The sequence below is a fragment of the Melospiza georgiana genome, chromosome 2 (genome assembly GCF_028018845.1).
Source record: "Melospiza georgiana isolate bMelGeo1 chromosome 2, bMelGeo1.pri, whole genome shotgun sequence".
In the NCBI taxonomy this organism is placed as follows: Eukaryota; Metazoa; Chordata; class Aves; order Passeriformes; family Passerellidae; genus Melospiza; species Melospiza georgiana.
Genome location: NC_080431.1, coordinates 14,440,575 through 14,463,560, shown reverse-complemented (window position 1 = coordinate 14,463,560; position 22,986 = coordinate 14,440,575). Strand labels below are relative to the sequence as shown.

Below are 22,986 nucleotides of genomic sequence, written 5' to 3'. Positions count from 1 at the left end.
TATTCCCTCTTTCATGTGCATGTCAAATTTTTGTGGATTTCTGTATTCCTTTCTCATCTTTGATGGTAAGAGAGGCACATTATCTGTGGGAAGGTGGTGGTGGGTGACAAAGACAAGCAGAAAAGAAAATTGATGAAATAAAGGGTTTCAGATGAGGGAAACATACAGGAAAACTTTGAAAGGTAATTAATTAACCTCTTTACTTTGCACATAAATTAAAGTGAGCATATAATCCTTAAAATCAGTTTAAAATGCTTCTTCTCTAATTCAGCACTATTTTACTGAAATAGAAATTCTTGCTTAGAAGAGCAGGATCATTAACATCAACCCTGTAATGTAGATTAATCCATCTGATTTTTTTCCATGTTTTCTTTTCTTCAGAACTTACTCTGGTACCTGTTATTCTTGGGAGCAGTGCCTGTTCACAGAGAGAGCGCAGGGCAGTTTGAAACTAGTGTGGTTTGGCTGTTTGGGCCGGGAAGAGGAATCTGCAGGGGGGCCCATGCTCAGTGTCTCAGAGTTTGGGGAGCTCAAAGCATTTCCTGAGTGGAAGGAGGTTGCTGTGGAAATATGCAGCTGGAGGCAGGCCAAAGTGTTGCTGCTGAATTGGTGATAAAAATCCTCCTGTGCAGCAGGAAACGGCAGTCTGGCTCTAATACTCCACCCTTCAGCTCTGCTTCTCCAAACCCATTAATTTCCAGCTGTGGAATTCTTCACATATACTTAATTCTGTAGGTTTTTTGTGAAATAGCATGGATTTCAGCTCTGTTTTTTCAGATTTCAAGAAAGGTGGTCAGGTAATGCCATTTTCCAGAGTGTCGTTTTAAACCCTGGCACGTTTGTTATATCTAGAATTAAGAGTTTTAAAATAGTGAGCAGAAACAAAATTTGTCCTAATTTGTCAAAGTTCAGTAAGTTGAAATAGTGAAAAACAAATAATGAGATTGAATCAAATGGTTTTCATTTTATTTGGTCACCAGAGGAGTCCTTGAGAGGGGAGGCAAATGTAAGTTTTGGACACCATTACAGCAATGTGATTTTGATGTGTGAGATAACATGTTTTGTTGCAAATTAGTAGAAATTATGAGAAGGCATCTTTAATTCCAAAGAATAGATATCTGGATGGGGATTTATTTGTCTTGCCCATGAGTAAGTGTTTGCACTCATCCAGTTCAGCTTTTCTTGAGTGTTTCTAAAATGAGCTACTTCTCCCTGATGAAACATGACCTGCAAGTTAATAATGTAGCAAGTGAAATATGTACTGAATATGATACACAAGGTATTCAGAATAGTGGATGAAAAGAAGCAATTGTTACACATTGCAAGAGCAGTAATTGGAAGGGAGTGATGATTGATTTTTCTCTAAAGACAAGGTTAAATAGCGTTGTGAAAGTTTCCTCTGTGATTTAGAGTGAAATTTGATCAAAATGACAAGCCAGTTTAGAATTTCCCTTGGAAGTTCCATGGCACAAAGCCAGGAAGTTGCATTTTCAATACACAGACCTGCTTTCTAATGGTTTTAGTGTGGTTTCTTTGTAGTAAATATTTTGGATTTCCACAAGAAGAGATTTTTTTTTTCCATGAGGAGAGATTTTAGCCATGCAAACTACATGTGATGTTTCCATTTTCCAAGCTCAATGAAACAGCACTGTTTAATTATTATTACTTAATATTTTATTATTGTTACTTAATACTTATATTTTATTATTATTACTTGAATTCTGAAATAGCCGATTAGGATCAGTATAGGGACATCTGCATGTTTATTTATAACTTGCTAGAAACTGGATTATGGGCATTTTAGATCTCATATACAAGACCACAGAATGACTCATCTTTCAAATAAGAGGCAAGGCATATTCTCTACAGTTCTAGGTAGAACATTAGTTCTTAAAGGTGCATTGTCACCCTAGGTAGCCTGTGTAGCCCAGATACATTGTCTGTGAACCTGTCCACAGGTATTGAATGCATGCAAGTCCCCAGGTACTCAGGAAAGCTATATAAAATAGTATTTCAACAACATTCTCCAGCATAAATGGGATTTTAAACTGACAACTAAAAAATACCCAAAGACATGAGCACATCTGCTGGACAGTTACAATAGCTTGTAACAAGGACTACAACCAATCTCAGTTGTTCTTAGTTGTAGATAAAAACAGGCGTTTGAACCTGAGAAGGGGGAGCTTTGGAGTGAGTTTGATGGGAGCAAATGATGTTACAGTATGTGCTTGAAATAATTGGTGTGTTCACATCTTATTAGGTGTATCTTTTTTGCTGCATTTGCCTGAATAGTGTGTGCCATGAGACTGGGGATTTAAGCTTCTTGCCAGCCAGTCCAGAGTTCTGGAGTACACAGTACCCATATTATTCCTAACTAATCAGCATGCTCTGGCCTCTTACCTGGACATGTCTTGGGGACAAGAAAAGTTGAATTGTGAGGAAAGGTAGCTAAATTTTCTGTCTTCAAAATTTTCTTCTTGTTATTGAACTTTCTGGTATTTTAGCCTTCATTTCAGTAGAGCTTTACACTTGACATTTCAGTTGTTTGGCCATTCCCACAAGGTTGTGAGGATTACTCACTTTCCAGCATTTGTCCACAGTTTCTTGCAACTTCATCTGAGAGTACTTGGCTTTGGGGACTTTCAGTTATTTCTCTCATGCATTGGAGACACTAAGTTTAATTCTCTGGCAAGATATGGCTTCCTATCTCTATTTCTGTCTGACATCTCTTCATCAAATAACCTTTGGTTTGCTTTCCTCAGACATTTTTTAATCTGTTGCTTCTCTTAAACTGAAGAAATTCTGAAATCTTTGGACTCCATATCTTAGTATTCATCTCTTGTGTAAATGTTAAATCAGTTTAAGCTCTATATTTGTCCATGAATCTAAATCTTCTTAAAACTTCACTTTCACCCACAGCTCTTCCTGCTTTGGAAAGCTGTGCACAGAGCTTCTCACACTTTTTTTATCACTTCCATACCTTCTTCACTGTGTCACTGTCAGTGCCTAGACAGGCTCTTTATCGCTTCTGTTCATTCTTTAATCTGCCACACGGTAAGGTCATCTTTCTGTTCCCTCCCCCTGCTCAGCAGCTTTAGGTAGGATGCACAAGCACAGCACCACAAGTGGGAATGGAGAGAAGGGGGACTGCATTTCCAGAATCCATATAATCTCAGAGTTAAAGATGGATGTCCTAGCTGGATGCTGGAGATCACTTCCTGTTTTGGCACTGTGTTATTGTGCAGAGCAGGAAAGTACATAGGAATACATGTCTTAGCCTTCAGTCTCTGCCATCACTGTGTATATTTTCAAGTTCCCTTCAACTGCTTTTCTCTCCTTCTCCTCCTTCTCCTTCTCCTTCTCCTTCTCCTTCTCCTTCTCCTTCTCCTTCTCCTTCTCCTTCTCCTTCTCCTTCTCCTTCTCCTTCTCCTTCTCCTTCTCCTTCTCCTTCTCCTTCTCCTTCTCCTTCTCCTTCTCCTTCTCCTTCTCCTTCTCCTTCTCCTTCTCCTTCTCCTTCTCCTTCTCCTTCTCCTTCTCCTTCTCCTTCTCCTTCTCCTTCTCCTTCTCCTTCTCCTTCTCCTTCTTTCCTTTTTCCTTTCTTTTTCCCTTTCCTGTTCCTTATTTTCCATTCTTTGTATTCAATTACCTGCCTGAATGCATATATATCCATTAGGTTTTACTGATTAATATTATTTACAATAGACTTCATATTTTTGCAAAATCTGGCATGTAAGCTGAGAAACTTCAGAAAACTGGGAAGATGTCTCTTTTTTCTTACGGGTTTTCAGTCAGTTGTGTGTTTTGGATGAGTGTGTTCTGGATGTGTATGTTCTGTAACTCAGCTCTGTAGTTCCTTTCCTTTATTTTCTCCTCTGGTGGTATAGCAATAATGACAGGGCAGGAACATTGTGTTGGGTTTTTTTTTCCTTAAGTTTTGCAGTCAAGTCTGGGGATTGATTATTCATAGAAACATAGAAATATGAACACCCTTCTCAGGAACATTATCTGCTGCCTACATCTACTATTTAATGGTGCATCCTGATGGTGTTCATTTGAGAAGATCTTCCTTATAGCAGTCAGAGTTGCCTTCAGAAGATAGCACCAAGGGCTTTTGGCTTGGGATACATCTCCAGTGTAAGAAATGAAAACATATGTCATTCTAAATGGATTTTTTTTGTTCTTTTCCTTTCCCTGCAGCCTCGTCATGTATTCAACATGCTGAAGAAGTATGTGCGTGCTGAGCAGAAGGACAGACAGCACACTCTCAAACACTTCGAACACGTCCGCATGGTGGACCCAAAGAAAGCTGCCCAAATCAGATCTCAGGTAATCCCCACTGATGGTTAGTGAGGTTGTGTTAGTTCATAACTATTGGGAAATTTCTGTCAACCTATTTCCTATAAAACACCCAGCTCCTTTCCATGCACAGCTTTAAATGCAATCAGAACTAATCTGTTTTCCACCAGAAGATTAAGGCAAAGTGATAGAGTAATGTGAGTATGATTTTTCTTCTGAGAAGAACTGAGTACAGGTTTTTTGTTTATCTGGACCATGAGTCAGTCATGGGCATGCTCTGAGGACCCTTCCAGACCATTAATGCTGAGAGCCTTTGTTAGTGCTTTGGTAAATAATACCTCTGGAAAAACATCAATATTAGATTTAGCAACAGCACATGGTTGTGCTTCTCTCAGCTGAAGTGGCAGAATCAGAAGTGGTGTAGCCATCTGACTGTGACCAACCTTTCTATAGTCATTGCAGAGGCACTTGTAATGATTATAAATGTGATTACTGTGATGCACTCAAGTTTAATGTGTTCTTTTAAAACAGACCCTGTCCTTCGTGGCATTTAACTGCTGAATGTTACTATGGTCCTCAATGCGTATGTTTTAGAATATCTTTTATCTTGTCTTCATAAATCATAGAGGGCAAGAAAGCAGAAAGAAAACACCCAAGATTGAAGATGTATTTGGCTTTCAAAACAGCAATTAAAATTGGAGTCGCAATGGATAAGCTGTAAAAACAGTGTGCTGGAATCTGTGGAATCTGCTGCTGTTCCCTCTGTAGGATTCAGTAGCAGGCACCGTTCCAGCCACAATTTTTAAATTGACTGACATCACTAAAAGAAAAATCAAAACCATGTACCTCCCTGGATGGCAGATTAGATTTTCAAACATCTGTTTCAGCCAGATGTGTACATTGATATTGTGCTGTCTTGAAATTGCTGGAATGAGGAATGCACATTTCTAAAAGTCTTCTGCACTGACTAGTGTCTTTGCCTTGTCTTAAGCATCTATTATAACTTTTTTTTCCAAGTCTCATTGGATTATTTAATGACAAAAATCAATGAAATTTTGCAGAGTGCAGGTTGTGTGGCAGCACTAGTGAAGAATAGAAACTGATGTACAAATACAAGAAGTGCAGTGTATTGTCTAACGTGTCGTTGTAGGAATGAGTATTGATATAGCATCTCTGTGTCTAGAATTGGTCAGATGGTTGGAGAAGTGTGGCCTGGGAGTTCTGTTTGTGAAATGTTTTTCAGTGAAAAATTCAAAACAAAATATTTTATTCAATAGCATAAGTATTTAGATTTGAAGAAATCATGCTGCCATTTCACTAAAATTGCTGTCTGCAACTCATTTTACTTGTTAGGCCTAATTATCTTGTCAGTCTTTTAAGATACACTTCAATTTCTCCTTCTACTGAAGAAAGGTGATAGCAGTCTGGGAGAGCACATATCATATCATATGATCACATCACATATCATATGATGTCATAACTCAGCCCATAACAATGTGAGAGCACTTGAGGCAATAGAGCTGTAATCAAATGAGAGGATGCAGTAATGCTTCTGGGGGAAAATATTTTTGTTTGCAGCTGAAATATTTGCAATTTGTAAATGCTGCCTTTCTTTTTTCTTTTTCTTTGGAGAGCTGTTTCTTTTCACAGTATTTGGATTAGGAAGTAAATAAATAAATAAATAAATCCAAACACCTGAAATATTTTGATGCAGCAATCACTGTGCCTCACTTGGTTTACATGTTATGTGAAAACTTATGGGTAGGGGCAAATGTGAAGTTTCTGAAAGAAGAACGAAGCTGTGGATTTCTGCCACAATAGCTGCTTGTGTGCATGTTCTGCCCCACAGCAAATGTAAACTCCTACTTTAAATTACTGCATTTCCATGAGATTTCAGGTGGCTATGGAACAACATCTAGATTGGTATTTTTTCAGCAGCTGTAGGAGAGAGGTGAGTTTTGTAGTAGGTTTGACAGTTTTGATACATAGAGCATATTGAAACCTTATACCTGCACAAGTGAAAATGGTCTTGCTTCCTATAATCTGTGAAATTTGTGATAATGTCAGATTATCCATAGTATCCCCCTCCTTCAAATGCTTTTGTCTCTGTAGGTCATGACACATCTACGTGTGATATATGAACGCATGAACCAGTCTCTCTCCTTCCTCTACAATGTGCCTGCTGTGGCAGAGGAGATCCAGGATGAAGTTGGTATGCAAACTACTCACGTAGAAAAAGACATATATTTCTGTGATGAGAAATTACCACCAAAAGCAAAAATACATTATCTCACTTTTCCTGATGATATACTCCTCAGCTGAAAAATAGAAGAGTAAATCTGGCAACATTCTTAAATGTTGAATTAATTATAATTAACCCTTGGGAGACAAATCCTGTATAACCTATGTAGTAGCATCATCATACTGCTGTAAATGTCTTCCCTGAAATATGTCAATTGACATTTGGAGCCTTCCATGCTATAGAGATGCAGCAGTTGACAATGAGATTTAGGCAAACCCTATCCTTTGGATATTTAGTTTACCTGGTAAGTATTTATACATGATATAGACCATTTGGAAATCCCACAGCTAAATATTGATTGCAGAGCCAAGGATCTGAGAAAAGTGTAGGTATCAACTTGACAGTATCCTGGTGGTCATGCATTTTAGTTCTTGGTTAGTTATCAAATTGATGTCTCTGCTCCTCCCATTTTTTCCAGCATACAGGCTGGACTGTGGATGAATCCAGCAGCAACATACCTATGTTTGCCTCTTTCCTGAGAGCTGTAATGGCAGATAGCTGTGAGGGAGAATGGCCTTTCCTTCCATCCAGATTCCTGCCCTTGGCTGTGGCATTGCTGCAGCACAGAGATCTCCAGTACAGCACTCACTCTTTGCAATTGCTGCTATTGCAGCAAGGCAACTGCACTCAGTTTTGGACATCATGTTGCTGGTGTTTGTCTTTAAGAAAAATAACACATGGTTAAATGTAAAGGTCAGAGATGGGACAGTCATTTTTGCACAAGTTGTGGCAGTAAGTGGCAGTTAATGTATTGATTTCACTAGTAACCAGGTTCAGCTGAATAAATAAGTCACTGATTTCTTCAAAACATGAGGGAGGGAGGTGTGGCACTGCAGTAAGGATTAGGATGCATTTAAGACAGGGAGGGATGGACAGGGAGTAGTGGTGGATTCATTTGCCCAAAGTATGAGTTATGACAGAGATATTCTTCTGCTTGAGAGGGCTGGAGATGAGATCAAGAAATAGTGGAAGGAATTGGGAGGCAGCCAGAAGATATCTGGTTAGTAATTGTCCTTAACTGTGTGTTTCTGTGCTCCACAATTATAAGGCACAATCAGCAGTCTCAGTCTGTGGATGTAGAGTCATTCAGGGAGGAACAACATCTTACTGATAATTTGAAAGCATATCATTTCTGTAGAAAGAAGATGTCAGTACTGTGAGGTCTTTGAGATGCTCAATTGGTTTTCTTTTTGCACTGCTATCATTCCCTTGGGGTTTTTGCTTCAAACTTCAATTTCTTCTTTCTGTTCTTGGTAATGTTAATGCTCGTTGCTGAGGATGTTCTTGTCAATTTTGTTCTCCTTTCTATGTACTGAAGTGGAACAAGAATTCCAGAATCTTTGGAGTGGCATGAGACCAAAAGTCTAGTAACTGCTGAGTGGTTTACAGGAATCTGACTCCTAATCTCAAATGTAATACTAATTTTTAGGGGCAAAAAAAGAGCCTAAAATTATTAAGGATTCTTTCCTAATAAGTTGAGAGCAAGAATTCACAAAGAAAATATTTGTTACAGTCTCTTGAGCAGTTTTTCCTTATCTTGATTTTTTTTTCTTTTTGTGGTTTAGGCTGTGCTAAAAACTGTTCAATGCATTGCAAAGTTTAAAGCAATTAAAACAAAGTTTTCATAATTGGGAGTTCCTAAGCAACAGATTAAAGTACTATCTTTTCTGGGTTAAATATTAGATCTAGATAAAATAGTTTTCCATAATGCAATGTCTTTCAGTATCAATGTTCTTCTTGTTGATAATATTGTCCCTAAGCTTTGTTTTACGTGTTGGTTTTAATGAAGTTTGCAGAGCTCATTCCCATGAGTTGAAGAAGACAGTATCCTTCTAGCTTTGGGCCTTCTCACTCTGATCAGCCTGTTTCAAATTCTCTTCTGAAATTACTGAATTTTTTAGTCTCTGTACTCTTCCTAAACCCATGTGAAAAGGACATCTTTTGCAGCTGCAAAATCTGTGGGAAAGTAAACTTCTAATAAAGCTTAACTTTATAGCATTCCCAAGAAATACTACAACTCTCAGTAAAAAGATGTTTGATTAAATACCTTTTGTTGGAACCATTGACTTAGAAAGTCTGAGTCAGTAGAAAATTTGAAAAATAAACGAGGTAAGAGCATCTCACACAGAGTGTCTAACTAATAAATTCCATCTAAGGAGACATAGTTGAAAATAGTTTTAGTTAATTTTTTTACTTGATTATAGTTTTAGTTTCTTGTTCCACTCTGCTGTAGAGTTCTTCATGAAAAGTTTTTACCTTGAGGAATGGCTAATCTTTGCTTTAGATAACAGAGCTCTGACAAAGGTAGTTTTTCCCTGAATCAAACAAGTAACTCTATAAGCAGCAATACGCATGCAATCCAGTTTGCCATGAATTTGTCCCATGGGTTTAATTCTTCTTAAAGATAATGTGGTGCTGTTTTTCACTCTATTTTTCCTATTGCTAAAAATATGCCCTGTTTTTGCACAGTTAATCTGATAAATCGCAGTCTAGCTGTTGGACATTTGGAGTTCCCTTAAAATACAGGTCATGTTTGAAGTTCCTACCTTAAAAGGCAGGCTTACAGCCATTGTTATAATGTGCAAAATCCAAAATGAAAAAATCCAGCTGCAGCCTTTTCTTATTATTTTTGTAAGTCCAGCAAAGATGGTGGTAGGAATTTAGGGTAAAATTTAACAGAATTTTAGTCCTTACCTGCAGGTGTCCATCACCAACTGATGTAGGTTTAACAGTGGGTGTTATAGGAGCATATAGATAGTTGGAAAACTCACAGCACTCCAGAGGGTAGAAAACAGCACTTAATTTAAGTGAGGGCTTTCATCCTAAGCATTTGACCAATGTGTGATGTGCAAATGTCCCATAAGGGTTTCAGGCACTGTAAGGTAGCAGCAAATTCCAGATGTGTGAGAAAGGATATTGCTGGTCTCTTGTTCATATTGGGGCAAAGGGAAAAGGAGCCAGTCTGAGAGTTGCACCAAGAGGTCACCTGACCATGGTGGCTCTGAAAAACTTGGAAAGAATAAGCAGGTCATTTGGGTGGGAGACTGGCATTCTGGCTGCAAATGATTTCACAAGGTACAGTGATGCAAATGTGTTAAAAAAGAGGTCACTCTTGGCAATTGATGTAATTCTTGGTGATAAATGGAGTTTCTTATGAGCAGGAGTATGCCCCATGAATAGGAGCATGGCACACAAAGAAATCTGAGCACATTATTTGGCTGCCTAGGTGTTTGTACTCACCTTTTCTCTCTGATAAATCTCAGATACTATTTAACATGTATGGAAATCCAGAAAAAGCAATAGTAGGCTTTAAGCAAAATCAGCAGTTCCTTCAAGCACGTCCTGCTTTAAATCCTTATTTGATTAGATTGCTTATCCATCTATGTAAAAGCAATTTATTGCAGAGAGTGGCACAGCAGGCATGGCTTCTGAATCAGAAACTACGTCAGAGCTTTGTGCATCAGTCATGTGGGTAGGCAGTGATCTGAATTTTTAATTCTTGTTTCCAAATTGATGTCCTCAGATTCAACTTTTCTAGCCCACCACTGAGGAAATATTAAGCACTGTAGTAATACCACAGCAGTATTGTACCTAAGCTCAGAAGCATTCAGTTATGAGTAATAAGTAAAAAATATTATTTCAACTGTCCCTTGACAAATAAAATCAAACTGTTGTTATTTTATTATTCTGTTCCACTCTGCCTGTCCTGTTGTTCTGCTGCATTTTCTGGATGCCACACGCACATTACTTGTCTAGAGGAGAAGGCAAACCCAGGCTGACCCCAAATCAGTGCCTGCTTTCAGATATATATAGTGTACTGGGGGTCAGGTGCTATTTTAAACATTTGTGTGCTCCAACTTAGCATGACAAAATTTGAAACATGAGACATTTGCCTCTTGACATTTGCCTTGCAAGTTCCTTTGAAGGTTTTTGTAAGTGTTTCTAGAAGCAGCTGCAGACTCAAGATGTCTGAAGACTTCCTTTAACACTTCCACTTTAATCATCATGCCCAATACCTATCTGAGTGGAGGGCAAAGTTAGCACTTCCTCAGCTGGTCCTGGTCTTTCAGCATTTATTAGACTAATTTTTGACTCTGTTTCTAGCTTGTAATTTTGACCTGTAGTTAGTCCACAGCCTTTTTGCATTTCTTGCCATGAGTTGAATTAGGATGCTGTTTCCAGTCATTCTGTGGTATCCTTCTTAAGAGGTTTGATGGTATTAGTTTCTTGCCACAGGCTGACAGTTCAAAACCACAACCAGAGTGGTCTGGGCACTGATACTGCAAAACCAAAACATGCTCTTGGAGGCTTTGCACAAGCAAATTCTGTGTCTTGTCTTGTTTGGTGGCGTTGCTTTCATGATTGCTTTCTTCTTCTTCTCCCTTAAAATGCTGTTTTGAATTAGTAATATCTGCCAGACTGCAATGGGACTTCTCAGTGTCTTTTTTTTCTGTAACTCTTCCTTGTCATTCTGTCTTAAAATTTATCTGATGGGAAGAATTCCACCTTCAAAAATGTTAAAGATGTTGAAGCAATACTTAGGATTTCTGAACCTTTATTTGAACTTGGGTTGTGCTATCAAAGTATCAGAATAATAAATGGTAGTTGACTTGCACTGACTTGTGTCAAAAGCTTGTTTAAAGGTTTACCACAGTATTGTAATGGGGATCATACAGGATGGTGCAGTTCATATCAAGTAAGATCAGTAATTACCTTGTAATTCCATTTGAGTGTGTTAGACTAGAAAATTCTTGAAATTGCTTTTTGTTTGTAGAGGTGGCAGCTCTAGGCTGCTTAATAGGAACCAGTTCCAGTCTTCCTCTAAAACTAGAGGCAAAAATACTGGTTGCATCTGATTGATGCTATAATGTCGTGCATTAGAGTACTTATAATGCCTTAATTTATTTTTCTGGTAAAGTAAAACAATGTTGTTGAGATATGGGTAAATGCATTAGCACTCCACAATTTATCTGCACTGAGACAGACCGTGTTCAGTGAACTGGCATAGAGAAAAAGAATAGTCACCAGTGGTGCTTATCATCAGGGCAGTTGGGTTTTGCATTAGTTGACTAATGTGCTTCATCCAGGCTGTAAATAGAGTGAGCATTTGCAGTAGTTTCAAAAACCCATAGCTGGGGAAAGTTGGACAATTTCTCTTCAGTTTTATACTTTCTGCCATTCTGGAAATGGGTGGAATTGTCATTTTTAAATTGCCCCAGGCACTTGGCTAGAACTGTGTAGGGGAGTGTTCAATATTGGGTACAACAAAACATCATCTTTGCCAAAGCAGAAGTATTGAATTTCCACCCTCATCTCTTGAAAACCAGCACATTTTTCTGTGACAGCAAGCATTCTGTTGAGATTTGTTGATATCTACACCACAGAGAAACTTCTCAGCAAAGTTTAAACACTTGGTGGAAGTAGGACAATAGTATGTAGGTCTTACCAAAGGTTCTGTAAAACCTACCTTCTGGTTTTAAATAGCCTGTTTGATGTGTCTGGGCTGTATCATACAAGCCCATGCTCCTGCCCTCCTGCTCTGCCCTTTGTGCCATAAGTGTAATGCAACTGGAAAAAGCAGTCAAAAGCAGCCTTTGGAGAATGTGTATTTGCACAGGTATGCTGAAGTGACTTCCAGCACTAGCTACACCTGTGTTTTCTCCCCATAATTGATTTGACATATTTATGTGTATCCAATAACATCAGCTTTTCAAAGAAAAACTTGAATTTTCTGTGAAGTGGTTATTTACCTTTAATATTCTCCCTTGAAGGCCTATAGCATTCAGTCAAAAAGATGGTTTGTTAGGATTCTAGCAAAATATATGTTGTTGCATCAGTGGTTAAAAATACATTAGTTCTTCCACAAAATAGCAGTCCTTCCACAAAAGCAAATACATTGTGTTACACTTTCCACAGCAACATTGAGATAGATTTTGTATGCTTAGATATTGACATATGGCCCAGGTGGAGAGCCTGATGAGCAATTAAGACCTTTTCCACCCAAGGACATTTGTTTTTAAAGCATTTGACTAATTCATATACATATATTTACACACACTGAAGTTTTTCTTTTTCCCAAGTGGTGTTTTTTTCTTCAATCATCACAAGCCTATGGCCTTGACTAAGCTATCCATTTTGCCACTTTGTTATCTCTATAAAATATTCTTACAATTATTTAAATAACATAAATAATAAGATGCCATTTGTTGGAGCAAGGTGATGTGTGACATTTATGTAAGGAATCAGCCAATGTCACAGATGCACAGAATGCCTGAGGTTGGACAGAACCTCTGGAGGATGGAGGACATCTGCTCCATTCCCTCTGCTAAAACAATGCCACCCAGAGCCAATTGCCAGTGTTTGGTCACCCTCACAGTGAAAAAGCATTTTTAAGAGGCTCAGTTCTGTTTGCTAGTAAGATATGACCTTTGCTTCAGCGTAGAAGAGAAGGAAAAAAAGTCCTGGAAATAAATCCAACATTTTCTTTCTCTAAGCATCTCTTATTTTTTGTCAAATTTATTTAACTGTCAAAGAAATGGTGGAGAATTGTAGATGATTCAAATAGATATAAATGCACATCACTGACGCTGATGTTCTGAAGTGCTTTCATTAGCAGTGTACTATTCCTCCCCATCTTTTTATAGCTAAATGGGCTATTGTGTGCTCTCATGGGCACTGATGTTCTCCAGAAAAGACATGAATCCTGATTTTTGTGTGCACAAGCCCTCTTTCCATCTCATAAATATTGTGAGCATGACTTCAGTGAGTAAAAGAGCCAGTTTCCTCCAGGGTGCACAGAAACTAGGAAAAGGATAAATTACTTCAGGTGGCTTTGGGTTAAGGTGGCTTTTTCTTAAAGGAAAGATATGGGACATCTTGTTTTCCAGTTCAGAAATATAGTCAGAATAAAAAGTTAATAGAAGTGACTAAGTTTATTGAGAGAATATTTTCCTTTGGTTTGAATAATGCTGTTCTGTTTCACTTGCACCTTTACAAAATCTGGTCTCATGATCCACATGTTAGAACTGAAAACTGATAATAATTGTGGACCTGTAAATAATAAACAAATTTTTAAATTCTCTGAGCATCTGATATTTCAGTGAGTATTTAAATCTTTCACTCTAAATAATTCATCTATTTTCAGGAGAGTTTAAAGGTGTTGCCTTGGCTTTTTTCAGGATGGTGAGAGCACTCTGCCCTAGATTGATAGATCCTTCTTGTTACCTTATTCTGTGACCTTTCCATTAGTTTAGCCTGAAGACATTTCTCTTTTAATAGAAAGTTGCCATCCCCACTACAGATCCCACAGGGAGTTCATGATCATGAGACCACTCTGGGCTCACAGTGGCAACAGGCTGAGGCTGAGACAGTGTCCACTTAACAAGTTCTTTTGATACCCCTCTGGAAGAATCTACAGTCACCTTGTGCACAACAGCAAAAATGCATTAGACTTTGAATAACTGTCCCGTTATTGGTTGTATTCTTTCCTATTTTTTCTTATTTTATTGGATACATGTGGATTTGATCAGGATTTTCTTCTTAATCACCAGACATTTTCTGGTGTCATGAATACAATAGACTGGGAAATTCTGTCTTGGAGAGCCTTGTTTCTGCAAGGAGTAGGGTTACAATTTTATGAAAATGTTGCATTTAAAGGACTGTGTATAATATTTTAAATTGGCATACTGGATATATTTGATTTTAAAAAGAATTATAGGCCAGGATTACCTTATAGCTACAGATTTTCTCATAAACATCCAGTTGAATTATTTCCTGTTCTTTTGTGTCTTCAGTAAAAAGTCTAAAGCCAAGCACTCAGTTTTGAGATGATGCAGATAAAATATGTGGTGATACCAACATGTTCTCTTTAAAGCCTGAACCAACATGTTCTTTTTCAAGACTTTTTTTAAGTCTGCTTTGACTTATGAAGCTGTGGCTTCTCAGCCTTTCTCATTAGTATTTCCTGTTAATTGCTTCTAGTGTTATGCTTTAAGGAGGTCATATGTTAGTTCATTACATGGCAAATTTAAGATGTTGTTTTTTGGGGGGTTTTTTTTGATAAATAACCAAAGTCTGAAAATGTCTTCCAGTTGTCCAACTTTCAGATACGATCTGAGAGCAGGTGACTTTCCAAATGCATCGTTCCAGTCAGAGGGGAGGCTCTGGCTTTATAAAATGTTGCCTGCTTACAGGAATCTCATTATACTGAACTATTGGAGATTTTTTTGATACACTGAATAGATGTGTATTTTTTTTCATAAATATGTCATCCTAAATCAAGTTCATAATGTCCATGACTACTGAAGCAGCCCAAAATTGTGGGATCACAAACACTCCAACATCTTCTACTTCATTTGTGCTGTTGAATGATGGATTTTCTTTTCCCAGTTAACATGTTTTGGAAACATAATTGTGTCATTCTGTGTGATTCACTCTAAGATCAGATTAGTAGGAGGTCTTGGACTGTGAAAGAAACAAAGGAATCATCCTAATTCTTACCTGCTGGCAAATTGCAAGTCTCCATTGACAACCAGTTACAGACTGGTTATATTAGCACAAGGTAATAAAGTTTTATATATAATATATTCCAGGGCTAGTGTGTCAGTCTCTGGAATTGTTATCCAAAGGGATTTAAACATTAAAGTCTGAACTGCATCACTGTGGGCAGAGTACCCTGAGGGGGATGTCAAAAGAAGCCTCTGATGCCAGTGGTGTACAAAATTTTGTTTTGAAGCATAGCTTGCTTTCCAGAAGTGCAGAGGGAAAATTCACAGCTGTTTATTATGGTCAAGAGTACTGTGCTGTTCTTCTTTGTTACTGTTGGGATAAAAAAGGAAAAAATTACAGAGGATATGTGATTTAACAGAATTGCTGGCTTGATGGAGATGTTGCAGTAATGTTCTGTCAGTTCCCATGCACATGGGATTGCAAATGATCTTTCATCAATGCAGCTTTCTCCTGCCTGTGATTCTCATATACCCAACTTCACTGAAAAATGCATTTTTCTGAATAGTGGTGCCTGGGCAGGGTTCCAGTTCTTGGTCTGTTCTGCTTCCTACTTTTAGATCATGCGTATGAAAAAGAGCATAAAAGGCATCAGAACTGGCCACATCCCACTTCAGAGATATATTTGGTAAATTTAATAAATGCATCTCTTTAGATTACTCTGGCAACCTAGGATACATCTGACCTATCAAACACTAAAGCTGTAGTTAATAAATAGGCAAAATACTTATTATCTGGAGCAAGCACTGCACAGTTCAGTTCTGTAAGTTTGGATTTAAATTTAAATGTATTCCCTTTTGACCAAGGGTATCAACTGCTGATGCCTATTTTGGGCTTACCTAGAAACAGAGGCCAGACAAAGTTAAAAGGAATAAAACAGATATATTTAATGAAGGACCTTCAGGTACATTAAGGACAGATGCAGCCTCCCCAAGGGACTGCACCCAAAATGGACAATAGTCACAAGTTTTTCAGACAGATACAAGTTTGGTCTTTTAGCATATCAGGTGTTAATCCTCCAATTACAGCTTCAGGTAATGAAGTCATATTCCTCCAGTTTGCTCCCCTCTCCCCCAATTCACTTTTGTTTGTACTTTTTGGGGCTTGAGGCAGACAGTGTCCTTGGATCTCAAGCCTAGAAGGATTGTTTGGTCTGACCAAAATATGAAGAGAATTAACTAACACTCTATATGGAGTTCAGAGTTATACACTAATGCAGTACAGGATATGGAAAATACAAAAGCTAAAATCTCAAAGCATCAGTGCAACAAGTTAATGTTCAGATTTTTATATTTTTGTTTTGGATTATTGAGTGCTTCCAAGATGACACATCAAAAATTGTTGTGATATTCACAATCTGACCTTGAGAAGTGTTTGTAGAAAATGATAGCTAACTGACTTCTTTCAGGTGTCAGAAAGTGGTAGTTTTAGGTCCTATTGCAGTTTTAAGGTTTTGTAAGTTTGGCAAGTAAATATAATTATTTTTATCAGTAAATAAGACCAAAAAATAATTTATAAATAAAGTAAATAATTTTTTTCAGAAAAGTAGACAATAAAATTCTGTAGTAACATTTCATATAAATGTTTTTTTGCAGAGTAGTTTCACTTAGAAGCCTTATCAGGTACTTAAGAGGGAAAGGGACTTGACTTTTTCTACTTTACACAAGCCTGAGCAGGAATAGTGATTGCTGATTCATCTGACTGTAATGTCAGTGACAATTGGTGAGACTGTTTATTTGTTTTAATTTAGACTCTTCAGCCTATTTTATAGCACTTAATGATATCTTAATTCAGAATTAAATGTGGAGTTGAATTTAAACTTGGAGAGTTTGTCACAGTGCGTTCTCTGGATCAGGATGATGATATACAATATATGTTCTGGATTATGGCATGAATTAAATTATTTCCCCAAGTGCTTTTTAATATTATCTTGTCTACCTTCATACTGGATTATTTCCATGTCTTACTTAGAGAGGACCTCTCTAATTTAACCAGATTGAATGAGGAGGGGATGAGAGGAAGGGAAACAGACAACAGGAATTGACAAAAAGGCATGTTGTGAAAGGGAAGAGCAGGGTCTTTCATTTCTGTTAAATAACTCCCAGAGATGACACAAGCTTCAATACTCTCTGCTTTGAAGTGAGGAGGAAATGCAGTTATTAATCAGATGGCTGGCTGTTAAATACCAAAAAAATTATTAATGTCCACTTTGCTATAGCCATATGTTGAGATTTAATTTTAGTTAATAGATAGTTTGTGTAGTTGTCAGATAATTATGGGTCTGTAGTAATTAAAGCTTCTGTCACTGAAGGCAAAGAGTGTCATACCAGGCTTCTAGGAAAATTAGACAAAATTTCAGACCATGAGTTTCATAGCAGGCTCATTAAGTGGTGTGAAAATTGTCATGAACCTTTGCTCAGAGTGCTCAGTAATTGCGTACAAAACTAAATTTGCATTGAAGTCCATCCCTAAGGAAAAGACACTGAGGTCATTTTGAAATCAATCAATTATTTGGTGATAAGTTTCTATCCTAAGCTTTAAAGACTGAATTTTCCTGAATTGGATTACCCAAGCTTTAAAGACTCTTCTGTACCAGAAAACCTGTGATGTGCCTGCACAAGGACAGTGTCTCTGTCTCTGTGTATTAGTTAAATATCTTTGGAGGTTTTAATGATATAAGACAAAATGTCTGCAAGGTAGATTTAACTGAAACATTATTCCATGTGCCAGCTGACAGGAGGAAACTCACTTGGGTTGTTTTTATGATGTGATTCAGGAAACAGCAAAATCTACATGTGGTGAAATAGAAGGAGCAAGAAATGGGAAAGACATGGAAGTGCTACAGTTGTGATTTTTTTGAAAATTTAGTAGAAGCATGTTCTTTATAGCATGGATCTAATTATTGCAGCTATTCTCAAGTTCAAATGTGTATTTTTTCTGAAGTTAGGTTTTCTTTTTTTCTAAAGTTAGGTTTTCTTAGCCATCAAGGTGTTGTCTAAAGCTATGGGATGCTTATTCTCTTATTAACTTCTAGAAAAAACATTTTAGGTCAACTGTTTCATGATAGCTTAAAGGTTCATTTTCTGAGAATTTAAAAAGGGCAAACTTTTCAACTTATTGAACAAGGTTTTCATACACATAGGAAATTTCTGAAAAGTGGAGGGTTTGGGCTGCTATTTCCTCTTACCTAGTGGTAGTACCTCTGAAGGACAGAAAATAAGAACTATGAAATGCTTTTTTCTATGGTTCTTGCTCTTTCTGTCTCCCTTCAGCTGTGAGGGGGAGACACATTGCACTGAAAGAGTCCAGACAAAAAGATCTGTGGGATAATTTCACAGGCTGTCGAGGAGGTGAGAAGAAAACTTAGATCTGCTGGTGTGGTCACATTTCTCTGTCAGTGTGGATGTGAGCACTGAAGGTTGGGCTCATTCCCAGTATTTCACAGGAGTGAGTGATCTACCACATCACTCCTCTTCCATCATCCTCAAAGCATGCAGGCAACAAAGGCACTTCTCCACCCTCCAGCAGGCAGCTCACTTTCAGTAACATTCTCATCAGTCTCTCTGCATTATAGTTGATTTGTACTATACAAATGAATTAGTTCAGCGCTGAATACCACAGAATTGTGTTTTGTAGCTTGATAATGTTTATAATTATGACTCATGGCAGTATGCAACATCATGATCATGCAGTGTTTGATTCAGCAAAACATCTAAAAATAACAAAATACTTGAAATTCAGTAGAGCTTCACTCTTTTTGGTAAGGCACAGGAGGTCTTGTTTTCATATTTACCAGTTTGGGAGAGTTTTGATTCATGCAGCTGACAAGATACAGACACTCAAAGTTAGTTCAAACCTGACTGCATTACATCAGTGCAACTGCTTTAGAAAATAACCCATAAAGTAATTAGCCCATAAAGTAAGCATACAGTTGAAATCTGCAGCTAAACATGGTTACCTCTTGCCACATGTGCTGTAATAAATTATTGTGTTGGTGTTCTTAGTGAATCCTAATTGTGACATCCAACATGTGCATGATTTAAATTGCCTTCAGACTGGATTAAGGCAGTTATGTGTGCCAGTGCAAATGAAGCTGTTGCTGTGACTCAATTGCTCTGCAATTTCTGCTGTTAAGAACAAGGGAGGTTGCTGACACTTTTTAGTTTTGTCATTTTGAAAGCACATGCTCAAAAGCAAGTAACTTTGGGGAAAACACATGTTCTGTTCAGACTGAAATATCACTGATGATAAGTGAGGCAATAAGACTGCACATGTATGAGTTTATCTGAGCTGATTCCAAGCCCATCTCTGTTGGATCAAATAGATGTTCAACCATGTAAATGGCATTTTACAAAGGAAGTTAGATGTTGGGTCAAAACTATGGCATATAATTTGGTGATATTTTAACTAGTCCTAATTAGAGGTGTTTTGTGTACACTTCATTTCTAATCTGGTTTAAGAAGTTGTTTCCTAGAACTCCACAATTACAATTGCTGATTTTAAGGATGCTTTTCAACTACATTCAATAATTTTGGCACATAATAGTGATTGCAGAGCTTTTCATCTAGTAGGTGGGTTCCTTGAAGACACAACAAATGTTATAACTATTTTTTTAAATTTTAAACAAACTATGAACTAAATAAGAGTTATGGTTTGAAAGATATCTAATGGGTTGTTGGCACTCCAGGACAGCAAGAGAAGCTGTTCCATATTAAATTCTTGTCATTATAGCTGTGCCAATTAAAGGCTGGGGAAGTATGTCCCAGAGTTCAGCATTGGAAACAGTGTTGTGTGACAGTAAAATTAGATAAAGTTCTAACAGAACATGGGTTTGCCACTCAGAGACTCCATCAACTTTTGTTGGGATTTGTCATGATATCTTTTCTAGCACAGTGCTATCTGCAAAGATTTGCAAATAGAACTGTGGTCTTGGGGCATTGTAAACAAATAGCTTCTAACAACACCGTATCTACCAGAAGATTTTGTAGTAAATTTTATTTCTTTTCTTCAGTTCTTTCTTTGCTTTTGGCTCTGTTTGCCTCTTTGTGGGATAAGAGAATAGTCTTGAAAGTAATTTGGGTTGGTATTACACTCTTATCCAGTTCCCCAAACACATTTCACTTCAGTTTTTCTAGTTGCTGTTGTTGAGGACTGTTGACCATGAGGATGCCTGCAGTGAGTCCAAAAATTAGTGAAGCTTGCTTAGGTGCTATGAGAAGTCCAAGAAGCATCTTATTAAAATACTAGAAGTGAGCCTGTCTCTCATCCTGAGAAAGAAGTAGTTTAGGTTCTTGAAGGAGAATGTTGAGTGTGTGGAGGAGAAGCAGCAGTTGTGTGCCCTCACACCAAATTCAGAGGTCTGGGGTCCCAACTGAGTGTAGTCTCTTCCTAAGGTCATGGTTGCTTTTGAGCACATGCTTTCAGAGGGACAGAAAGGTTCGCCATCCTCTTTTTTTTTCTCAATGGCAAGGCTTAGCAGAATGCTACAAGGAGATAATAACCCAAGCAAAAAACATTTATTATAGGAAGATCCTCAGAGTGTTTTTGTCCTGTTGGTTTGATGTGAGATGAAATTTTGATGAGCAACCTAGAGGATCTCTCTATATTCAGCACCTAATGATAAGATATTCATAGTACAAATAAATCCCCTGAAACGGTCTGGAATGCACATCCTAGCCTCTAGCTGTGTCTGTACTCCCTGCTTATTTGGGGATTTGTCTTTTGCACAGTGGGGGAGTTGAGTTGGCAGCTGCAGATGGAGGAAATACTGTGTCAATGAATAGATGTATGGCTTTCCATTAGGGTAACTGATGGTTCAAGTGGCCATCAATACTTGGAACAAAATCAGCCCTGAAAAATTGATCTTGGACTTTGCCAGTAGTATCAATAACTGGAAATCCTAAGGCAAACTTTTTTTAGCAGTTTAACGATTGAAGTAATTGTTTGTGAATCATTTACTCAGTGCAGACACAGCTGCCTCAGTGTGATGGATTCCAGCAGTTTCTATGCCAGGCACTTCCAATTTCTCACTGTCATTCAGTGTCTGATTCATCCTGTCAGATGGGCTTGACTCATGTAGCCATTGTCTCCCCGTTTGTAAAATGGATGTGATCATAATCTGCTGGTTGTAATATCTGTCTGCCTCACTTGAGCTATTGTGCAGGTCAGTTCCTTTCCATGCTGTCTGCCCCAGCTGGGTGGAAAACAATGGAGCTGGCAACAATGGAGCTGGCTCCCTCTTGGGTAGCCTTGAGAGAGACTTTGTGTGCGATCACTCCCAGCCCTCAGAAATTTGGCTGTAATCATGGTATCATGATGGGAGTTTGGAACCCCTCTCTGCACAGCCATGTCTGCACTGTGGCCTCTCCTGAGTTCTGTACCCATCCTGGTGCTGCTCCTGCACTGCCAGAGCTCAGGTCCTTCCTTCCCCTCCGTGCACCATTTGTCCCTGTCCAAGGGCAGGAGCTGTCTGCAGGTGACACTGAGTATGTCAGCAGCAGAGCGTGGACAGGAGTTGTACAGGACAGGCACTGCCCAGGGCAAAGGAGTGGCTGGGACACAGCTCCTCCAGCTCCTCCAGCACAGCTCCACCATCCCCTGCCTCTGCTGCCTGAGCTCCAGGTCTCTACAGCTGCCCCACACCATCCTCTGGGGATGGGGAGAACAGCAGGAACAAGGGGAGCTGTGCCCCAAAACCATTCCAGTGCCCAGGTTTTGAGAGGTCTGTGGTCACAAAGATGCTCAGTACTGTAACACTCTCTTGTGTTCTCATCTGTGGCACCCTGCAAGGTACATGGACACCAGACTCCTCCCTCAGGCCACTAAAATCCAGCTCTTTTTTGTAAAGTCTTTTCATCCATATCCAATGAAAATTAACATGTCATGTGATAGTGTCTGAACAGAATATCAAGGTCCTTCACCTGTCTCTTCTGATGAAAGGACGTGGTTTAATTTGAAAAAGGAGTAGTGTAAGTGCAGTTTGGAGACAAAATCAGATTTAACTTCTATGCTGAAGATTTAGTAGGTGTCATAAAATAGTACTGGTTTCAATAAAATGAACATGAAACAAAAAACATTTCAGTGTAATTGACATAGGCTTTCTATACTGTCCTAGTAAGTCATTTTAATGGGCAAATTCAATCACAGAATTAAATTTTGTATTTCTATTAGTCTTACCATCTGCTCAAGTAATTACTGTTTAAACTGGAAAATTTATTTTAAAATGTTGTTCTGCACGATTCAGAACCCGTGTTTGCCCCAGAGCTGAGGTTGCAACATTGTTTTTATTTTTGATGATTTGAATTCCATGTTATGGGAATAGGGTGGCAGAGAATTTTGTCAGCTATCTCAAGCCTTTGAGAGATGAATTACAGAGCAGAGCCCTACTGCATCATCACTGACAGAGGCACTGAAGCAGTGGCACCTCTGAGGTGGGAAGGGTCTTTCTGAGGGTGCTGCATGGTTCCATTGTACTTCTGTGGTATGAAGCTTTGTGTGTAAAGCTGGGAGAAACATTTTGCTGAGGTTCTCTAAAGCTGTGGTGTGTATAGAAACTTAGATGCCCTTCATCACTGATGTTCCTAGGAAATGGGTGAGCCCCTATGGAGTGGCACAAAGAGTTTAGCAGCAGAGTGGTTGGTGATTCATGTCCCTGACTTGGTACGTGGCAGAGATGTGGGTGTGAAGTAGTGACAGTCAGGGGGTCCTTAATGAAGTGCAGAGAAGTACAGTCCTAATGAAAGCTGTTGTATCACCAGCTGCCATGTGTGTTCTCATGTGGTCACTACTACAGTCTCCTCTTATGAACTATTTAACTCTGTGGCACTTGCTCACTATTGGTGCCTTATTAGCAATTATTGGTCTGCATTGCAAGTTCTGGCTTG

The 22,986-nt window shown here is 38.4% G+C and overlaps 1 protein-coding gene across 3 annotated transcripts in view; it reads left to right on the top strand.

Moving 5' to 3' along the window:
* APP (amyloid beta precursor protein) overlaps nucleotides 1-22,986 on the top strand; it is a 194,249-nt gene that overhangs the window by 147,917 nt on the left and 23,346 nt on the right. For all 3 annotated transcript variants that reach the window (XM_058019171.1, XM_058019170.1, XM_058019169.1), the window contains 2 exons: nucleotides 4,198-4,326; nucleotides 6,409-6,508. In XM_058019171.1, coding sequence (XP_057875154.1) covers nucleotides 4,198-4,326; nucleotides 6,409-6,508 — 229 coding nt within the window. The remainder of the gene's footprint in view (nucleotides 1-4,197; nucleotides 4,327-6,408; nucleotides 6,509-22,986) is intronic.